Consider the following 22,129-nt stretch of genomic DNA (forward strand, 5'->3'; position numbering starts at 1 on the left):
ACTTATTAACGAATATCATGATAGATTTGGTTTATACCGTTAACATGTACACTAAACATCTTATGCTTAAATCATAAATCATAATACCTTTTCGCGCCATAGGTAGCACCTAATTTCATATTATTATAATGTAATGTAACATACCAAAAAGTTATCATTTAAATCAGACTGCAATGATGGGCAAGCTGACCCAATATACTGGTTCCAGACACCTAAATCGTAATGCAATCTGCCCAGATTCCGTATTTGCACCCCTGACATACCCCTACCCAACACCCAAAGTCTCCAAATCCTTATTTTAATATTTTGATACTGAAATCCCTTGAATAAACAATGGACAACCCCTAATTCAAAGCAGGGCAAGTCCACATTATACACAACTCAAAATGATCAAGATTCAAGTATGGAATCATGTGCTATTAAAACTGTAGATTTTTTATCAGCTTCTTTATTACTATAAATACAAACAAATATAATAAACTGAAGTGTTGACATACAAACTGCGGTATTATACTGTATATGGCTTCATCCAACACTTTAAACTTCTCTTCCGTACTTATTGTCAATGAAAGCCAATATAATTTTATAACACAAAAACTTTATAATACAACATGCCACTGTATGTACAGTTAAACCTTTGAGCATGTACAAGTCTTGGAAAATATGGCTCTAGTTGACAGGTGGTCAATAAAAAACAAGTTTAATTTTATTTAATCATTGTTGTTCAAATGCCAAAATAATAACAGTGGTCTTTGATGACAGGTGGTCATATAAGCAGGTTGTTTTGCTGCAATTATTTGAAAGCCAAAATAGAACAATGGCCATTAGACAGGTTTTTCTACATATGTGGTGTTTAGTTAAAGGGGGTCTTTCGCAAAAGGTTCACCTGTTTTCAGAAGGACAGTAAAGGTAAAATTCTAAGAATACACACCAGTATAGCAGTTACAAACTGAAAATGTTTAATGTTTTGAGGAATACAATGAATTGCTTGCTTAAATATGGATTTTACATTGTTTCCATCTATTCATAACTTGAAGGTAGACGTAACTTTTAGGATTACAATCCACCTTAGCATCCCCTATATTTTTCCAACTCAAAAGTGTTTAAAAACCAGATGGTCTTGATCATGCTTTTCTTTTTGGATAAGGAAAATATCAGGAAAAGTGAAAAAAAATTCCAATCTTTGTACAGTGAGGTAATAACTCTGGACCATTGAAATAGAAAAAAAATCCAATCTGTGAACAGTGAGGTAATATTCAGGGACTGTTAACATGGAAATTATCCTATCTATGTACAGTAAGGAAAATATACAAGAAGATTACCTCTAGTTGCTCTTCTAAATCACGAATCTTCTCAGCATCCTGATTGGGTAAAAACAAAACAACAAATTTTCAAACAACACATCAAATACATGCAAACATTTCAAACAACAGAAAACAAAATCACAATGCATCAGCTGGTTATTTCTGTTATTGTAAAAAAAAAAACTTTTTTAGATATACCATTGTTTTTGTTGTTGTTTTTTTTTTCATTTAAGCACAGTTAAGGTCAACTTCCGTTATTTTAACTTGCCAAGACAAACATCAGATGGCCCATTATCTATTACTTAAGCCAATAGTGGGCTTGGCCAAAGTCATGTTTAACCTCTTCCCAAGAGTTTATGCCAATGAAAAGTACAAACAAATATCTTATGTTCTTTTTGTTTGGTTTTTATGTCAGTTTTTAACTTATTTTCAGTCATATATCAGCAGTCCCCCCCCCACCTGACTGGTTTTCCAGGAAAGCTAACCTGTAGTTACCAAATTCACCTCAAGTGGCCGTTTATTAACGCCACATGATTTACTGAATCAGCCATGAGGGACAACTGACTGTTATACTCAATGTCCGAGATTTATTGTCATTGAGGAATTTTTTTGCTTAGTCTGAGGATCGAATCAGCCTCGCATGGATTACCAAACATCAAAAATATCAATCAAGAACTGTATGTGTTATGAGAAAAGTGAGAGGGACGGCATATATATTCTGAAAATATCCTAGACAAAAAAAATTCAAGGAGGCATTTACCATTGTAAGATGATTCAAAGACTACCGATACGGATCCGATACGGATCACAACAGAAATAACCAGCCATAGAAACAGAACACAATAATAACTGAAACATTATGTAATATCACAACTTTATTGTAATACAATACATATTTCAAACCTCTTTAAAACTTAGCTGAATTCGGCCTGGGGAGAAGCTCCTCTAAATAAAACATGCAAAAATATCTCAGTTTTTCATATGCTCTTAACATGCTCTCAACAAACACAAAAAAAACAAGCAATTATCATAGTATTGCAAGCAATCCATAAGTCCCCTACCGGTTAGAACACCATCAACATTCTGAAGGGCCATTGGCCATTCACTTATGTTTCAATTTTTCTCTATTTTAAGTAAACTTGTTGGAAAAGTTCTTAAAAAGTGATCACAGGAAACAGTTTTTATGAACAGACAGACAGACAGACTGAAGGACACTCTAAAGTTAATATTTGAAACATCCCTGTTACCAAAATATAACATTTTAAAAGCAAAACTCTTAAAGAGGAGATAACTCTTGAATTAAAGATCAATTTCATAAAAATTTTCAGCTCTTTTTGACTAATCACAAAATTGTTATATTTGCCATGTTTTCAGCCTATTTGTTGCCAAGGCAACTGATATTTTTTTCAAAATAGGAAGAACAGATAAAACATGCATAATCTCAACACTGCTATCTACCCATATGTCAAGTTTCATAAAAATATTTCCAGTACTTTTTGAGTTATCACTGGATTCAGTGTATGTGTAAAATTTGCCATATTTTCAGTCTATGTGTTGCCATAGCAACCAGAATTTTCAACATAGGAAGAAAAAAAAAGACTTGCATAATCTCAACACTGCTATCTATCCATATATCAAGTTTCATAAAAATATTTCCAGTACTTTTTGCTTTATCACTGGATCCAGTTTATGTGTAAAATTTGCCATATTTTCAGCCTATTTGTTGCCATAGCAACCAGAATTTTCAACATAGGAAGAAAAAAAAAGACGTGCATAATTCCAAGACTACCATCTACCCATATGTCAAGTTTCATAAAAATATTTCCAGTACTTTTTGCGTTATCACTGATCCAGTTTATGTGTAAAATTTGCCATATTTTTAGCCTATTTGTTGCCATAGCAACCAGAATTTTCAAACATAGGAAGAAAAGAAAAAAACGTGCATAATCTCCATACTGCCATCTATTCATATACCCAAGTTTCATAAAAAATATTTTCAGTACTTTTCAAGTTATCGCGGGATCCAGTTTTGTGGACGGACGGACTGACTGACGGACTGACAGGACAGACGGACGGACAGAGGGGAAACCTAATTTCCCCCCCGGTAAAACCGGGAGGGGGGCTAAAAATAATTTTATTAAAATATAAAATTATACATTTATATTAAAAATTTTTTTAGTTAAAATTGGAAAACCCCGACTGGCCCGTTTTAAGATTTATTTTAAATTGGGGCCAATGAAAATTTTTGGGGTTTTTGATTAAATTTTAAAAAAATTACAAGTTTCAATCAAAGTTAAAAAAATGAAAAAAGCATAATTTCTGATCAAACTTCCCCTTTTTTAAAAAGTGGGATTTTCATGAAAAAATAATTTTACTTATTTCGAAATAACTGGGATTTCCAACAGGGGGCAAGGTACCTAAAAGATTTCTTCATATTCCCAAAAATGCTGCAAAATGATTTTTTAACATTTTTTTTTTCTTTTTTTTCAAAAATTTAAACCCCAATTTTATAAATTTTTTTTTAACCCAAATTTTGCTTTCACAAAAAAACAACATTTTTTTTAAAATAAATAAAAAAAAAAACTTGTTCATTTACATGAATGCCCTTAATTTTTTTTTCTACCTTAATTACACTTCCCAGGGCAAGCTTTAATTTTTAAAGGGGGTAACTCCCACAACACATTAATAAATTTGCAAAGCAAAAAATTGGTTTTTATTTTGTCAACCAAAATTTGGGCCCCCATTTTAACCTTTAAGGGCCCCATTTTTTCTTTCAATTTCTGTAAATTTTTTCCCTTTTTAAAACCCCTTTAAACTGAAACTTTAAAAGCTGGGTTTTCCCCAAAATCATCAACTTTTGGAAAAACAATAATGCATGTGGAAAATTCAACAAAATTAGAAATGAACTTATAAAAAAATCTTTATTTATATTCTGTCTTTTTTTTTCTCTTAAATATCAAAACTGACAGTTCAAACTAAATGTTGAAAATTTATAACATATAACTTCTTTCCTATGATTGCTCTTAAAAACATATCAAAAATCAATTTAAAGTCATAATAGATTTACCTCAGCATCTTTAACATGGGAACCTTTGCTGAATTCTGCAATGATTTCCTTACTACGTTTATATTTTACTGTCTGTTCATCAAATTGTTTCTGTATGTTCTGCAGCGATTTCTCCTTTGACCTCAATAAATCCTCCAATTTCTGTAAAATTAGGTTATACAAAATAATAAAATATACAATATATATTTTTTTTAAGCATATTATTTATGTTCATTTTTTAATTATGCTTAAAACTTAAGAACTACTCTATACTCTTATTTCCTGGAACTACCCAGTGCTGGTGTTGTCATGGTAATGACCCCAAAACAACATTAATCATCAACCCCTGAGGTCAGGCCCCTCCTTAATTACCTGATAGGATACTGGGGCCAGGCGCTCACAGGTAGGGGAATTTTGCATCATTCTAATGGCAATATAGTATAAAAATAATACCATGCCCCCCCCTAAATGGCCTTAACTTTAAACATCAAATTTTCAAATAAAGAAAATCACATTCACACATCTAAACAATGAGACAGATTGCAAATTTTGTACAGTCAGCAATTTATTCAAATATTTAAGAGGAGAGATGACATACTTCCAGGCCCATCATTTCACAATGTATTTTTTATAAAAAAATTTGCTGAAATTCGACCCAGTTCCTCTCCCAAAGTCATATATATAAATTCCTAATTAAATTATAAAACCTTCCTACAAAAGTGTAAAAAATCTGCACACCAATTCCACTGTTATGGCAACCATGATTTTTATTAAAAAAATAAAAAATATAATTTATAATATCTCTGTATTGACAAGTAAATAAATCACTATAAACAGACAGGTTTGACTGTATTAGTATATAAACCACTTACAGCAATCATATCATTTTTCTTGTCCAGTTCTTGTATCTTCTTCTCCAGGTTTTTCTGTAACTTCTCCATACCTCTCTTTGTATCATCAACTTCATCCTACAAGAAAATAAATATAGTACCCAAATTGATAAATTTTATTTTAGATTCCATACAACAGGGCTCTTTTTCATTCTTTAGTGGAGCCATTAAAGGTATGCTTCCTGTCAGAATTTTTTTTTTAATTCATGCAGTTTTCCCTTAAAATTCAATTACAATTTTTTTCTTCCCCTTAAACAAAAGTACATGTACTGTTACTTTCCCCAAATTTTAAGGGAAAGGCTCCTTCAACACTTATCAACTTTTAAAAAAAAGTGTTGTAAAATAAGGCCAACTAAACATTATTTTCTGTTTTGAATTTTAAATGCTGGCTCTTAATATAGTTTTCACTTTCCGCTTTTTTTATAATCTTTCCTTCATAACATCATATATATGAAAAATAAATTCCTAGCAAACTATACCCCTCCCCCTCCCCAACAAAGGTGTGGATGACAAGAAACAGAACTTTATTCTAAGCTGACATTAAGTATTTTATATCTATTTTTTATTCAAGAAATTAAAACAGAAATATCTGATAAATGTTTGTCTAATGACATCTTTTGAAAAATATTAAGAAAAGATAACTGAAAAAGAAATTTTTGAGGGGCATAAACATAGAAAAATCCCTGTAATTTTATGAATATCTAAGTAATTCAAAAATACAAGTTCTGCCCAGATTGACAACAAACATATTTAATAGAGAAGTCTTGCTTTCATACAACTTTTAAACTCAAATATAAAATTGTTAGAAGGTTACTCTTATAAAAATACAAAGTGAAGTTACAAGCAATGCAAAACAATTGGCACCATAATATATTAATGTGGTATAGTTATTAGTCGTTAACTAATCTGCAAATAAATTCTGTTTTTATCTACTATTTTAATGTAGTCAATTAACCCTAACCCTTCTTAATATCTTAAATGAACTTGTCCATCTTTCAATCTAGATAAAACCATTCATCATTTTTAGGGAAGATTTCAAAATATATACCAACTAAATAGCAAACAGTTAAGACCATAATCAGATAGTATGCTGCCTTATCAAAGATGTGCCGGCTGATACTTGGAAACACTAGTTGTATTGATAAATAAATTGCCACCAGCAAAATCAGGGTTAAATTTCTAACTACTATAACAAATAGCACCCATTACCAGCTAATTCTAGTTGCACAAAGCTAAAAAGCACAAGAAAAGAATGGGAGAATGAATAAAATAAATACCACTCAATAGCTACCATTCAAAATATTTTTTTTTAAATAATGATGTTGACTTCTTTTTTTTTCTTTTTGGTCAGGTTTTACATTGTACCAACACAGTATAGGTCACATAGCAACTTTCCAGCTTTACTTGTGGAAGAAGACCTCAGGTGCCCCTCTGTACATTATTTCAGGCACAAATGGGCACCCAAGTAGAACCACTGACAATCCTTAATCAAGCTGGATACCTTTCTCACAACTAAAATCCGAAGATGCTCATGTGACTGGAACCCACAGTGGTGAGAGGCAAATGATATGAAGTCCTCAGCCTCAACCACTCTGCCACTGTTAAGGCTATTCAGCTACTTTATAGTTTTAATGGTAGCACTATTTCAGGCATTGGGGGCACACAAATATAGCCACCAATTCTCTGTAAGCTGGCTAGCTGGATAGCTTCAATACATGGAACACTCTAAAGCCCTTTGATGGAATTTCAACTCACAAATATGACTGGCAAGCAATTTAAGCGACTGGTAAGCGACTTTAACCACTTTGTCAAGAATCCTCTTTCAGGTATATGAAGGTAATACAGTCTACTTGAAGCAGAGGGCCCACCACCAAAACTTACTTTTGTCAAGAGCCCCCTTCACTGAAGCATCACATTATTTACACACATTCACTACCCCACCCAGTAATAGTAGACTCCCACCTGACCAGCCAGTTCTACAGATAAAGGGAGATAACAGTGTCTATTCTAGGAGGGGGGATTGGGGGATATACTCATATTTTTGAGAATTCCCCTCTATTTTTTTCAAAGGAACAGGGGAAATTATATATAGAGAAAGACAGAAAAAGATCAACAAGTGTAATAAATTCTCACTTTTGTAGTTTTTTTAATCCTAGAATAGACACTGGAAATAAATAGAGAATACATAGTCGATGTTGGGATGTAGAAGGTTTATCAGGTGAGCAAGAAAGTGTATCTTCTCCATCCCGACATCAACCATGTATTTGATTTATCCTGCTTTTAATCATGCTTTTAAATTAATTGAATGGTTTAATTTCTCCTTTTCCCGGTATGTAGTTTTGTTTTGCTGCTAACCATGTGACGTCATCATATGAGGTAATGACTGGAGATAGATAAGTTTATCCGGCAGGGCTTTATCCAGCTGATGAAATAGACAGTAGCAGGATAAAATCTCCGTATTTATATAATCAAGCAGACCAAGACCTAATCATGTGATATGGTACGAAAGTTGTTATACTGAGTGTGTTAGAAACGCAAATATGTGTTCTTAGGCAAGGACTTAATTAGGGTTACAGAAATTGTGTTCAAAAGCAGGAAGAATATTTACAGAGTTAGTTAAGCAAATCCTGTTCTAAAGAAGCACATCATAACATGTTAGTGAGCATGTATTTTCCAAAATCTATCAAAAATTACAATTCAGCACTATGTATCCCATCACCCAATAATTTACCGCCACCACTAATTAGTCCTCGGATGCACAAACCTTGAAACGTTCTCGTTCGAGGGCCTCCACGCCCTCGACACTTGTTCGCTCTTTAATCATGAACGATAGACGCTGCATGCGATTTGAGGAAAAAAATGCAAAATGTTACATACAACATTTACAATAAAATACATACAATAAATACATCAAAAATGCACATGCTTAAAAACACTTGAATGCATTTAAATCATAATAATCATTCATTTTTGATGTGCCCATAGCCGGTTGATTAAATGAACATCATAATATAACTTTTAACTTATTTAGATTGAGGAAAGAAGAGGGAGGCATAAGTTTAAAGACACAATGATGCACTTAAATTCACATGGCAGCATTTAAGCTTTACTAATGAATATATGTCACATGTGACCTTAGATGATTTAATATCGGCACAAGCGTTAGAGATGATCTGACACCATTCTTTAGCACCGCTCAATAGTGAGTTTAATTAAAGCGACTCCACTGAGGTTTAAAAACATAACATTTGAATTTCTTTCATAAATGAGCTGGGGCACTTTAAACAGTAATATATGCAAAGATAGTTAAGAAATATACTTTGAAATAAATTGAAAATCGTATTTTTATGCTTCTCTTAGCCTAATTTGAGTGAAAAGCGTTTAAACGCTTTTCAGTTTGGGTCAGTTTTTTACAATTTGAATAATTATTCTGGAAAAACGGTGTGCGCAAATGATCTGAAATTTTGCACAAAGATTAGTGGTCTAAACCTACATCAAATGGTACAATTATCTGGAAAAAATATTTTCAGTCCCATCATGTCAAATAACCTCAGTGGAGTCCCTTTAATGATAAGGATAATGATTCCTAACTTAAATTGCTTTTAATTGAATTTTTTAGAGATTCTGTTCTCCTTAGAAATCAATAAATACAAACTTTTAGTTAAACTGAGAATATCTATCAAATATGAAACATGTGCCTTAAGCTGTTTTGCAACTTTTTTAACAAGAGCTGTGGGTAGGACAGTGTGCTTGACTACACTCTGTGCTCGGTAGTAAAACAAGAGCCTGAATAATGTATCCTTTTCTGAGATCAAAAAGGGGCCATAATTCAGTTAAAATCCATGTTCTAGATAAGGTGTTTGGAGAGTGACCTCCTATTATGCTCTGAAATAAGTTACAAGTATGTGAAGTAGCATTCCCCTCAGTAGTTTTGGAGATGCTAACTTGCACACTAAAACATAAGCTAAGTGTGACGCTGACACAGGGGAGAGTACAATAGCTCATTCTATTCTTGCAAAAGTGAAGCTAAAAATTAAACCGAGAAAAGGTTAGCAAACTAACATTACTTTCATGTGTGTTTAAATGATTTACATTTTCAATATGAAGCAGTACTGATGCCAATTTTCAATGTGTTCAAGCCTACATGGCCAAATTTGAGAATAAGACCACTATAGTGAACTAAGGGTAGAAATCTTTTCATTTACTATAAACTTGTTACTGTTAATCTTTACAAATACATGAAGTAAGTCAACCATGCACAAAGTAAATTGTAAATGAAGATTTCATAGTGTACCAGTATCTAGACAGCAAAAAATTCAGACAAGTTCTATAAACACATCATCGCCAAATTTCCCTCTTAAGAAGTTCCTTCTCTGAGTAAATTACCTGTAAGTCCCTATCTTTACGGCCAAGTTTAGTTTGTAGATACTCCATTTCTTCTTTCTGCTCCTCGTCACGATGTTGCACGTGATCTCGTAACCTCACTATTTCAGTCTCAAGACTTTTAACCTGCTGTTTGAGATTGCTTACCTCCCTGCAAATAAAATATTAATTTTTATTGGGAACCTTCACAGCTAGGGGGATTACATCACTGTTTTCAAATCACTAGCCCCTCACCAATAGAGGTTAGAATCCCTAAGAGACAATAAATTCTTTGTGTTTGTAAACTATCAAGATAGTTTGTTGAAGGGACAATGGTTCTACATAAAATGCCTGTTTTTGTGACTCGAATAGTGTTCATATGTGCAACTGAGGTCTTCCTATAATTTAAAACAGGAAAGAAATAGCTATATGAAGAAATATGAGACTCGCCATGACAAACCTGGCATAGTGCATTTGTGACCAGCATGGATCCAGACCTGCCTGTGCATCCGCGCAGTCTGATCAAGATCCATGCTGTTCACTTTCAAGTGGAGAAACTGATAGCAAACATCATGGATCCTGATCAGACTGTGCAGATGCGCAGACTGGTCTGGATCCATGCTGGTCGTAAAGGCACAATGTTGGTTTTGTCATGGTGCAGATCATATTATGGTCCCGACCAGAGTAGGGCTGGAACCCATGATCCCTGGATTAAGAGGCAGACACCTTAACCACTAGGCCACCACTCACCCCTAATAATGGCAGGTACCATGTACAAATTCTTTTTCTACATAGAATAAAACTAGAATTGTGTCCAAAGGACACTGATGCCCCCACTGTGCAGATGTGCTCGTAAACAAGAGCATGCATATCTGTATGTAAGATTTTTATGTGGAACTTTTTATTAAAATCTGCCATCCGGTTTAAGAGGAGTTGTATTCACAAAATTTCTACATAGTATATAGTGAAAAAATCAACAAAGGGCCATAATTCTATTAAATTTGGTCGCAGCAAAAATTCCTTCCTTTACTACCATCTACACATTAAGGTTGTTCATCCCTGAAAGTTTAAGCAAAATCTGCCAGCCAGTTTAAGAGGAGTTGCGTTCACAAAATTTCTACATAGTATATAGTGAAAAAAATCAACAAAGGGCCATAATTCTATTAAATTTAGTCGCAGCAAAAATTCCTTCCTTTACTACCATCTACACATTAAGGTTATTCATCCCTAAAAGTTTAAGCAAAATCTGCCATCCGGTTTAAGAGGAGTTGCGTTCACAAGATTTCGGGACGGACGGACTGACGGACAAGTGCAACGCTATATGCTCCCACTTTGTGGGGGCATAAAAATATTGATATCTACACTTCTGATACTATATATAAGATTATATAGGAAAATATGATATACATACCTATCCTTAGCATCTAGGTCTACACTAAGCTCCTATAAATATCAAATATATAAAGATTAAACAAGCGGAAAAATTTCATATACCACCACCTTAGTGCTGTAAAGGGTTAACTTCTGATATAAAAGAATTGGAGTTAACCCATTACTGCAATAAGCTGATGATATATAAAGTACTTACAAAATTAATGTTTTAACTTGCTTAAGCATTTTTTTTTTTTTGGATAATTCAATAATTGAAGATTGTACTACATTTTAATGATGTGAAAGCTTGAAATAATAATAAGAAGCCTAAAGCCCTCAACTTTTACCCCATTAAATATCTTATATGAACTTGTATATCATTCAATCTGGTCCAAAACCATTCGTCATTTTTTTTTTAACACATGTACATGGGTGCAAGTTCAAAATGTCTGAAAACCATGAATATAAGATTTTTTAATTATTTTTATCTCAGCCGAATAATAAACCTGAACTTCAGGCAAATGTGTGCAAAACTTGTACCCATGAAAATATCAACTGACTGAATAGCGTACAGTGCAGACTGTGGTCTGACAGCATGGAGCACAGGTGGCAGTATCAGTGTTTGGACACCCCACCCCACCCTGCCCCTGTACCCATGTAACAACCCTGAAAAATAATAATTCAACACTCTAAGGCTTACTATAAGATACCAAATACAAAACCACCAAAAAAAATTTTAATTTTTTTTTCACTATCAAACTTATAGTTGGGGTGGGGTGTCCATACTGTTAATGCTACCTGTGACACGGAGGGCAAACTGGTGTTGTAATAAATGTTTAATAGCATGTTACATGCTTATTGCCTAAAGAAAATAGCTAAAAATGTGAAATAATTCATAATAAAGGTAGTTAAATGTAAACAATGTGATATTTTGACTTCCATACAAAATACAAAATCCCTATAACTATAGTAATCGCCAAAAACACAAAAGAAGCAAAAAGATGACCCCGTTATTGACCAATGAGTTACACTTTGGAAATTGTAATAGGACATCAAAGAATCAGAAGATTTTAAAAATGAGAACATTACTAATTTTGAGGCTTAACAGGCCTTTCAAGAAAAACATTATCTCACATAATATATTTTACCTGGCACTGTTTTTCTTTTTGCTCTAACTTTGGTTTTAATACTTCATTACACTCTTCTTCAAGATGTTTCATATCATCTAATAAAGTCATATAATGCTCCTCCATCTCACCCACATGCTGAAACAAGATATTTATTACAACTAGGTTACAATTTTATCAGGGATTTATATGTCATATACCAGAGGACCATTATATCTTACAGACGGTATTCAATCACTAATTTAGTTTATACAAATTTATTTTAGTTTGGTTGTGTTGAAAGCTATAAGCTAATTGAAACACTTTTGAATCTGTTCCTGGAAACAACCAGTACTAAGCAATAAGTGTAAAGTTTCTTGCTCACGACAACGAGGGCTTGCCCTTGATGGGTTTGAAACCATAGCCAGCAATCGTTAGATTACTAGTCCAACATGTTGAACACTCGGCCACGCTGCCCCTTATCATTAATTGGAGATGTCTTACATCTAATTCAAGCAGTCTATCAACTAACTTAACCAAAGTACTTACTGATACAATAGTAAAACTAAAAATAGTAGTAATTAGAAACTATATGGAGGGAGAGCGTGACAGAGGGATGTATGGACAAGGACATCTATATCCTAAGTGGAATTATAAAATCTTAAGACAGAGGAGCTCACCTGGTTGGCTGTGGCCATTTTATCCTCGCACTCTTGTTTGATATTTTTAACCTCTCTCTCCAACTGGTCTGAGTATTTTGATGTTAATGTTTCTATAGTTTCTCTGTAAATAATACAATAAAATTTTCTTCTCAGTTAGGTTTGTTGCCTTCAGTATCAATTTTAACAGTATGACAGTCATGAATATTAAGCAGTAGAAATATGGTGATGAATACTCATTATTGCAAAATCAGTCATTAATTGCACATAACATGTAAATTATTACTTGGTTTATACCAATTTATTTATGTTGGAATCTATAAGATTATTGAAATACTCTTGAATCCGTTCCTGGAACCAACCAGTACTAAGCAATAAATGTAAAGTTTCTTGCTCATGAAAACAACGGCTTGTCCCAGCAGGGTTTGAACCCACACCGTCAGCAATCCTTAGATTTCTAGTCTGACACATTAATTACTCGGCCACGCTGCCACACAAATTATTACTTCAATCTATATGCTAGTATTAAAATCTTTTAAAGTACATTTTTCTATAGTTAGATCATGAAATATTTTTGGCTCATCTGGAGGCAAGCAGCTTTAAACTAATAGCATATATAGGCAAGTCAGTATCAGAGCTGTGTATTCAACAAGTAAATTGTTCTGCAGATAAAATAACAACAACTTACGAGGCTTTATCTAGCAATGCTTGTTTCTCGTGTATATTCTTCTTGTAACTCTCCATCTCTACTTTTAATTCTATGTTCTGAAAAAAAAAATTTGTAGCTTTTGACTATTGGTTTCAAGTGAATAAAAAGAAAGTTCAACTAAATCTCGTAGGTTTAAATTTTGTAAACTAAATCTCATTGAGAAAACAACATGTCTATACCATGTGACATTTTTATGATCTGCATGGGGCATTACAATATAGATGGTCCAGGATAACTTTTAGAATACTTCATAAATTTTTTTATCATATCAAGTGTAGAAACTAGTTAATAACACAAACATAGAATGTTTTAGGGGGTAAAAATTAGTATTTTTACCAGAAGTGAAACCGCTCATTTCAACAATCAGATATTCATGCAATTTCACTTTACCAAGAAAAAAAGAAGAAGATTTTTTTCCCCCAGAAAACATTCTTTATATGGATTCCTCATTAGAACACTAGAATAAGTGGGCTCTACATTTAATTGCATAAAGAATATTCTAACTCAACACAAATTTTTCTCTATTGAACATAATAATAGCATGTTAGGATGCGCATAATTTCTCGCATCTGAACTCCAAATAGTGCTTTCATTTAGTAAAATGACTCTTTGGGATATACTATTTCTGAAACAAAATATCAAAAAAGTTATGGTAGAATATAAACCAGGATCATCTTACATATTGGTTTTCTGCCCCATGCAGATCACAATAATTATTCATTTATGCCTTAAAATAATTTAAAAATTTTTTTATTATATTAAAAATAAATGGTAAAAAATCAGTAAACAAAGACGCAAATTTTCAACCAAAATTATAACGGAATAAAGAGCAGTCATGATAGCACAATCACGTACTTGTTTGATGATATCTTCCGATGTAAATTTTGAGTTTATTTTTTCCTCCATATAGTAGATCCTTAACTTTAGATCAAAGTTCTCCTTTCTCAGCTCCCCCATTTGCTGGAAATATAAAAACATACATTATCACATCATCAGTATAAAGTCAACCTTTCCCGAAGTGGCCCAAATGCATTTTTGGTCGCCTCAAAACACTCTTTGTATGTGATAAAACCAATAATGACAGCCTCATATTCAAAATGGACAGACTCAGAAATTTTTTATGACAACCAAGCATTCATATCTTTTCTTCATTTTTATCATAATTTTCAAATTTTCATTTTTTTGTTAATGTTCATATCACTTGGTGCTTAAATGATGTAATTTGGTTTAAAAATAAACAAAGGGTTATAAGCTGTCCTTAATGACATAGTTACATTTTTAATGTATTTAAACTAGACCAAAAGTCATAGACAGAAAATTAATTGCTTTTAACTAAGCCAATTAAATATGCATTGAAAAATGTATACTGTCACATATTTTTACACCACCCTGTATATGTCAATAAAAAACTTCAAAGAACCTGTGGTCAGGCTGTCTGGCAAAGCGCAGGTTAATTATAACAGCTAGTCGCTAACTTCCCGACCTACTTTGTTAATCCCCGACCTTTATTCATTATCACATGACCTAATGACCTTTCTGAACTGTACTTACATACCAATGCTTTCAGTGTTAAATCAACAAGTACACCCAGACATAAATTGTCCATTTTTAATTGTGTAAATAGTGATTCCTGAATTTTAATACCTGCCAGTGTCTGTTAATAAGTTTAGCTTAAACACATTTTATTATACATGGTGCATGATTGTGATAAAAAAAATTCTAGTTTATTTGAAACGCTCGCCAGTCAGCTTCCTGGAACTAACCAGTGGTGGCGACATACTAGGAAACATGTTTGTGACCCTGGCAGTGCTTAGACTTGCTATCAATGGGTTAAGAGGCAGAACCTTAATCGCTAGACCAGCCTAGCCCCTGCAACCCTTATCGATTCATTAACCTTTATTCATCAAGATTTGTAAATAACATTTGTCTAGCAATGAACTTTGACCTTTCAATAACTAATTAAAGGGATTTCTACATCAAAGTGATTACACAGTCGTCAAAAGAAATCTAATACAGTAAACTTTGGACAAACAAACTTGCTAAAACAATAAAATGGGTTAACAGTAAGCATATTTTTCTTATTTAAGCTTTCAACATATGATAACAATGCCCTATACGTTAAACAGACACAAGATAGAAACGTTAAATATCGGCCCTCGTAACTTACCTGTTCATATTCCCTCATGGTCCGCCCTCGTACTGGCGCCTATACGTTAAACAGACACAAGATAGAAACGTTAAATATCGGCCCTCGTAACTTACCTGTTCATATTCCCTCATGGTCCGCCCTCGTACTGGCGACATTCTACCCGTACTTTTCTCCATTACTGCAAAATCAAACATAAAAATAACTATTAATTTACAAATTCAGACAAAAGTGACACAAGAAATTAAAATGCTCTAGTAAGATTGGTATCTTAGTTTTTTTAGTGAGTTATTGATAACAGGAAAGAAAGCATCGTTGGTGAAAATATTTTCAATCTAAAATTTCCAAAAGTCAGGTACAGTAATTTATTGTAATTCTAACATGGCCCAAATTTTTTCCCTTTTTTCTGTGTTATTATGCAATAAAATCACTGTTGACGTCCTATATTTAGATAATATTAATTTTGTGACATTATCAATTTACATGTGACGTAACCACTAGAAATGCAATCTAAGTATGCGCAATTTAGTATAATATCAGGTACAGCAGCATTTATTTCTTGATGTCTTGTAAGAATCGAAATAATATATCCAAATCTGTGATTTTATCGCTTGATAAAATCACTCATTCACAGTTGCTGGATGCACATCATTATATAACTTGGACTACACCTTTGTGATAATAATTCATCGCATCCAAACTCCATAACAGTGATTTTAATTAGCAATAAAATCACAGCTTGGGATAATATTATTATTTCATAAATCAAAATAAGCATTCTTGTCTGCTGAACAAACAAACTTCCAATATAAATCATATCTATTTTTGGTCAGTTTTAAGCTACACCATCACTGTTAGAGTCTTATGAGATGACTCCCAACCTCATCTGTGGAGGAATGCACAACTTCCTCACGACCAATATTCTATAAGTCCGTGATGGGATTCAAACCTTGCCAGTAGGGGGAAAATGACCTGCAGGTATCAGCTCTAATGAAATAAGTAAACTGTAAAATTGTGTCAAATCCATACCTTTACAGTAAATGCTGATTCTTGAAAAAGTTACTGTAAAGTTAAAAGGTTATTTAACACGTACATAAAAAGTGTACATAACAGAATGAAAATGTTCTGCCAAAAAACTTTTATGCTGATATTTTAAGTAGGGTTTTAACTTTTAACATTTTCGCAATGATTTTGTGCATTTGCTATTCACTCTAAAAACATCTACGAACATTTTTCTTGTACATGTATACCTGAGGTACTTTTTCAAAATTTAAACGATAATTTTGTAAACTACAGGCAGCAGATAACACAGCTTTATGCACTTGAAACATGATTTAAAGATGTTACCGAGATCGAAAATTTCACTTGTCCGAGTAGAATTTACATGTACAAGAACTTGATGCAGGACAAGTAGAAAAATGTTGCCTGCACATTGGATTTAGCAGCTATTTCCTGCAGGACTTGTGAATTTGAATAAATTTTTCGATGCCTTAATGTTATGCCCAAATATGTTATGAAAATTCCCTGATAAAGAATTTAAGGCATGACAAGAACCAAAGAATTCTGTTAATCAAAATGTTAATAATCAACACAGAAAGCACATTTAAGAGTGTATCGTGCATAGATTACCATTAAACAATTGACCTACATTAAAAAAAAAACACTTACTTCCTACTTCGCCATACGTAACTTCTGTCAGGAGATCTGGGTTTGAGCTGAAAAAAAAAATGAAGGTTAGATTTTTTTATACAGGTCTATAAAAGATGTTGTGCTGTTGTTGTTGTTGTTTTCTTTTATCATCACTTTCATTTGACTTTGTATATATAAACAATGTCAATTAGTTTCTCCCATTTTAAATTCAGAGGGATATATTCTACTCTGCCAACACTTTATCTGGGCACGGAAAGAAAATCACCACCAGTCCTGTCCACCAAGCAGCACATTTCGATTAATAATGAAATGTTGGTGAAAAAGCGAAACAACTCATATATATATATCTGATTTTGAATGTCACAAACGGGCACTTGAGTAGAACCACCGGGATAGCTACCTCGCATGAAAAGTCCCTGTTGGGATTTGAACCCACATCATTGAGGGCCAAATGACTTCAAACACTTGGCCACGGATGGCCCACCTTCTTTCTTCAAGTAACAAGAATCTAACATGTTCTAAAACCATTATTTAGACATTATAAAACTTTACAATGTTTGTCTTTTCTAAAGAAGTAAAAACATATTCCTTTCTGAGGCAAAACATCCCTTCAATGTCATATTTAAACATCAAGTGGCATAAATCTACAAACTTTTAAATGATAGTCTTTGTGTAAATTACCATTTAACTTACCCATGTTTTGCTTTCCATGCCATTTTGTTCATTTTGTAACAAAAGTTATTATAAATAATTTAATTCCAATTTAAAAGAATTTTAATCCAGTAAGCACATTTGTTTCACAATAATGATCTGATTTTCAAACACAATTATTATATAATTCACACACAATTATAACATATTAATATGAAGAAGTTGCTCAATGAAAAACACCCATTAATTTATCATTTAGTCCACTCTTCTATATAATCCATGTAAAATTAAAATTATTGCAATCTGAACAGCATTAACTTACACCAAGAACTATATAATATATATTCCATTAGCCATGTTGTAAAAATTACATTTAAATTATTCCTTGTCGATGAATTTCAACTCAATCAGTACTTTGTTAGTAATTGATTTTTTTCTCACAAATACATGTAAAAACAACATTTCAGGATATTAACACAACTGCATCCTTCAAGCTACTGAGATCATGTACAAATTTATGAATAGTATAACATATACATGTGTGATTATATAATACTTCCCAGTCATGTATTGTTAGCACTAAACATACATGTACATCTGATCAGTATCCATTATCCATTATCATACGTACATGTACAATACTGCAAATATCCACTTTTATATATTGTTGTTTACACAGTGTTGCTTACACATTATCATGTTCTTAACACCATACATTTTTACTATAATTATTTGTTAACACCATACATTTTTCCTATTATTATTATTATTTCACATTGTGTGCAAACACAATAGTGTTGTCTGCATGCGTGCATTTTTGTCACTCTTTTCTCTATTCACAATCCACCATCACTGAAAATTACATTTCCTTGATCCTTAAGAGTCATTGACAAATAACGTAAAATCAATCAAATTTACATCGCACAGCTTTCGTGAAATTGTCTTACATCAAATAAATCACTCTTTTCACACTTTTGGCAAATATAAATTTAAATCAGGTCTACAGACTGCGTTAAACAAAAATGCATTTCAATCGTATGCAGTAGATTTCATATATATGTATTATAAACAGCCTTTAATAAATGATACAGCACTGTAAATTTTCTCTCTATAAAATAACTTCCTCAATTTCAGCAACCTATTTATAAACAATCGCACGCACACTCTAAAACACGTCTATAAAAACCCGAGTACAGTTTCGTAGTTTTAATTTTAGAAACGAAAATAACAGAAAGTATTAAAAATTTACTGATGTAAATCCATTATTCAATCAAACTTAAATAAACATCTTAAGAAGATTTACTATAAAACAAAAGATCGTAAAAATGGAGAAAATGGATAAGGTCGGAAAAACGCCTTCGAGCATGTACATCCTGTTTTACAATAGTACTTCACTTCTATTAACTTTAATCTTTTCCTGCCATCATAAAATACGTACACTGTCTCCAAACCATCAATAAAAACCGATTTACCCCTTTCAAATCATCCACAAATTATAAAACAATCTTAAAATTTAGTCACGAGTCGAACGTAAATTACTGGTACAGTATATCGATTGAATGATAATTTCATATTTGATCATAAAATCTTAAGTGATCACTTATATGATGTTCAAAGCTATTGCAACAAATATTCTCTAAAAAATTCAATCATCAGATACAAAATACATATTAGCCAATCTATTACCTAGTAAAGTCCACAATTCAAAAAAAAAAATACATTAAAACGTAATATTCATGTATATATATGTATACAGTGTATCTGATCAATGAATAGTGTCATATATGATGCAGAGCAAAAAAATCACCATCAAACTTCATTTGATTTACATGTATATCTATATATATTTAAGCAACATTTTTTTTCTAACTTTAATGCGGAAAAAAATTTGGCGTATGACCAAACACTAAATACACTCAGCAGACGACACTGTATCAACTCTGCCAGCAGACGATTCAACTAACAAATTGTAACTTTTATTGTCTATCACAAAGTTAATATTTTCCTTTCAATCACCACAATCATATTATGATTAAGTCAAAATTATGAATAAATCTCTTTAAATATATATCTTAAAATTTACATCTACCCCAGTATATATTTTCCAAATACAGTTAATACTATGTTTTAGCTATTCGGGAAAAATAAATCTATGTATAAACAATGTTGAACTTTTCATCTTGGAAAAAATATCACAATGCTATTCTACAACTAAAATATGGAATTAACTTTACAGGTGGTCATAATGTCACAAAGCATTAAACAGCTGACGCTCAAAATATTTCCATGCTGTAAAGTTCACTGTCACATTTTCTATATACCATTTCAATAACAGAGTTTAAAAATATAAAAGTTCATAGCAATTCATGATTTTAACATGTATAATGTACAATGCAAGCAGGCAATGTACTCCAAATCAGAAAATATAGTAGAATGAGAGTTAAAATGTGCCGATCACATGATACATAAAACTTGATTTAGAGCAATTGGAAAATTGGTAATTTATTCAACATTGACAATTTATGCAATTATACAAATCAGGGGGAAACCATCAATTAACAAATGCAAATGACCTACTAGAAAGACATACAATTTATGGTATGGATCTCAGGTGGGCACAAGTCACAAAAGCAGGCTGAATGACCACTCAATAATTTCAAATTTACCAACTAATCGATCTGTACAGTTCAGATATGCAGTTATGGCCCTAAATGATTTATTTAAGTACATGTATTTATGTTAGGTAAATTGATAGAAAATAAGTCTCAACTAAAGCAAAATTGTAAATTTTGATTTAATTCTGGCAAACATAAAAATCAGGTTAAATCGGAATTATTCTTAATGATACCCTTACCAAACATTAAGATCAAGTCGGAGGGGGTGTTGGGGGGCATGGGGGAGACAGGAAACATGTTAACTTTGAAATATATTTCATGAAACAATTAATAATTTAACATCATTTGGTCTCTAGATTTAAAAATCTGATGAAAGCACAATTTCACTAATACTTTCAAGCATACTTTTATATAATTGCATATTTGTGAATATAAAGCTCAAGTCTTCATGTAACAAGAAAAGACTGCTGAAACCATACAAGAATCAAAATTCCATCTTTACATCACATATATCTAGTTATTGATTACAGTGTACAACATTGGACATATAGTGAATGGTCAGAACTCAGATACTATCAGGAAACTATCCACACATGTATCTATCAGCTAATTATTGGCAGATGATTATCTCACAATTATATCTTCACCCTGCAGCTGTCACAGTATTTTCATATCATCATCATATAACAATTAAACATTTCAAAGTGAGGCAATCCATCTTTCGGTTCCGATGAAATTATGTAAAATTACAAACAAAGTTACATAATTATGTTACTATATTCTTGGTTCAGCTTTTGTACTTCCCAAATTAGCAGTTTTAGCAATGATTTCCCTAAAATACCAACAAGAGGGCTTTGATGGCCCTAAATTTAATCGCTCACCTGTACATTTGTATATAGGCCCCTGGGCCAAGGCCAATTTTAAACCAGGGGCTTTTATTTGAACAAACTTGGTAGACATCCATTAGAAGATGTTTCATGATAAATATCTAAGCTCTAGCTCTTTGGGGTTTTTATAAGAAGATTTTTAAGTTTTTACTATATACATATAGGGAAAAACAATGATCCCCCAAACCCCTGGAAGGGGCCAATTTTGACCCCAGGGCTTTAATTTGAACAAACTTTGTAGACACACACTAGAAGATATTTCATGCTTAGTATCTAAACTCTAGCTCTTTGGGTTATTTATAAGAAGATTTTTTAAAAATTTTTACTATACACATACAAGCAAAATCAATGACCCCCAGGGCGGGACCAATTTTAACCAAAGGGCCCTTATTTGGACACCAACACGAGTACAATATCTCTCCCAATTAATATTTGTATAGTCTATTAACTGACCTAGAGCCTGGTCAGACATAGAGTGGTCTCGCTTCACTATACATGTTATCCTCAGGAGACCATCACATGTCAATATCACCTGTTACCAGCAGGTTTCTTCCCAAATGGTATAAAATGACAATAAAAGAACCATTAAGGACAACTGAAGACCATAAACATTAGAAATCTGATCTGTAATTAATATGAATAATTCATTTTGTTCTAATCAAAGTACTTAATAATTAGTATTTAAATGAAACAAATCCGATAACAATTGATGTGAGAAATAAAACCACTTCAT

At 32.5% G+C, this 22,129-nt stretch overlaps 2 protein-coding genes across 2 annotated transcripts in view; both read right to left on the minus strand.

Annotated features, from left to right (window-relative positions):
- LOC132746118 (uncharacterized) overlaps window positions 1-1,408 on the minus strand; it is a 40,392-nt gene extending 38,984 nt beyond the window's left edge. The window contains exon 1 of the mRNA XM_060735188.1: window positions 1,323-1,408. The gene's annotated coding sequence lies outside the window, so the exon portion shown is untranslated. The remainder of the gene's footprint in view (window positions 1-1,322) is intronic.
- LOC132746109 (CDK5 regulatory subunit-associated protein 2-like) lies at window positions 1,284-18,094 on the minus strand. The gene is made up of 13 exons (XM_060735178.1): window positions 17,937-18,094; window positions 17,262-17,308; window positions 15,710-15,774; window positions 14,303-14,407; window positions 13,427-13,503; window positions 12,760-12,862; window positions 12,122-12,238; window positions 11,014-11,045; window positions 9,627-9,774; window positions 8,005-8,076; window positions 5,223-5,318; window positions 4,372-4,512; window positions 1,284-1,361 (listed from the first exon to the last, which is right to left on the minus strand). Exons 1-13 carry the CDS (start codon window positions 17,966-17,968, stop codon window positions 1,284-1,286), a joined length of 1,113 nt encoding a protein of 370 aa, XP_060591161.1. The 5' UTR covers window positions 17,969-18,094.
- Between the last annotated feature and the right edge of the window lie 4,035 nt (window positions 18,095-22,129).

The sequence above is a fragment of the Ruditapes philippinarum genome, unplaced genomic scaffold (assembly GCF_026571515.1).
Source record: "Ruditapes philippinarum isolate M1 unplaced genomic scaffold, ASM2657151v2 ctg2914_1_1_1_1, whole genome shotgun sequence".
In the NCBI taxonomy this organism is placed as follows: domain Eukaryota; kingdom Metazoa; phylum Mollusca; class Bivalvia; order Venerida; family Veneridae; genus Ruditapes; species Ruditapes philippinarum.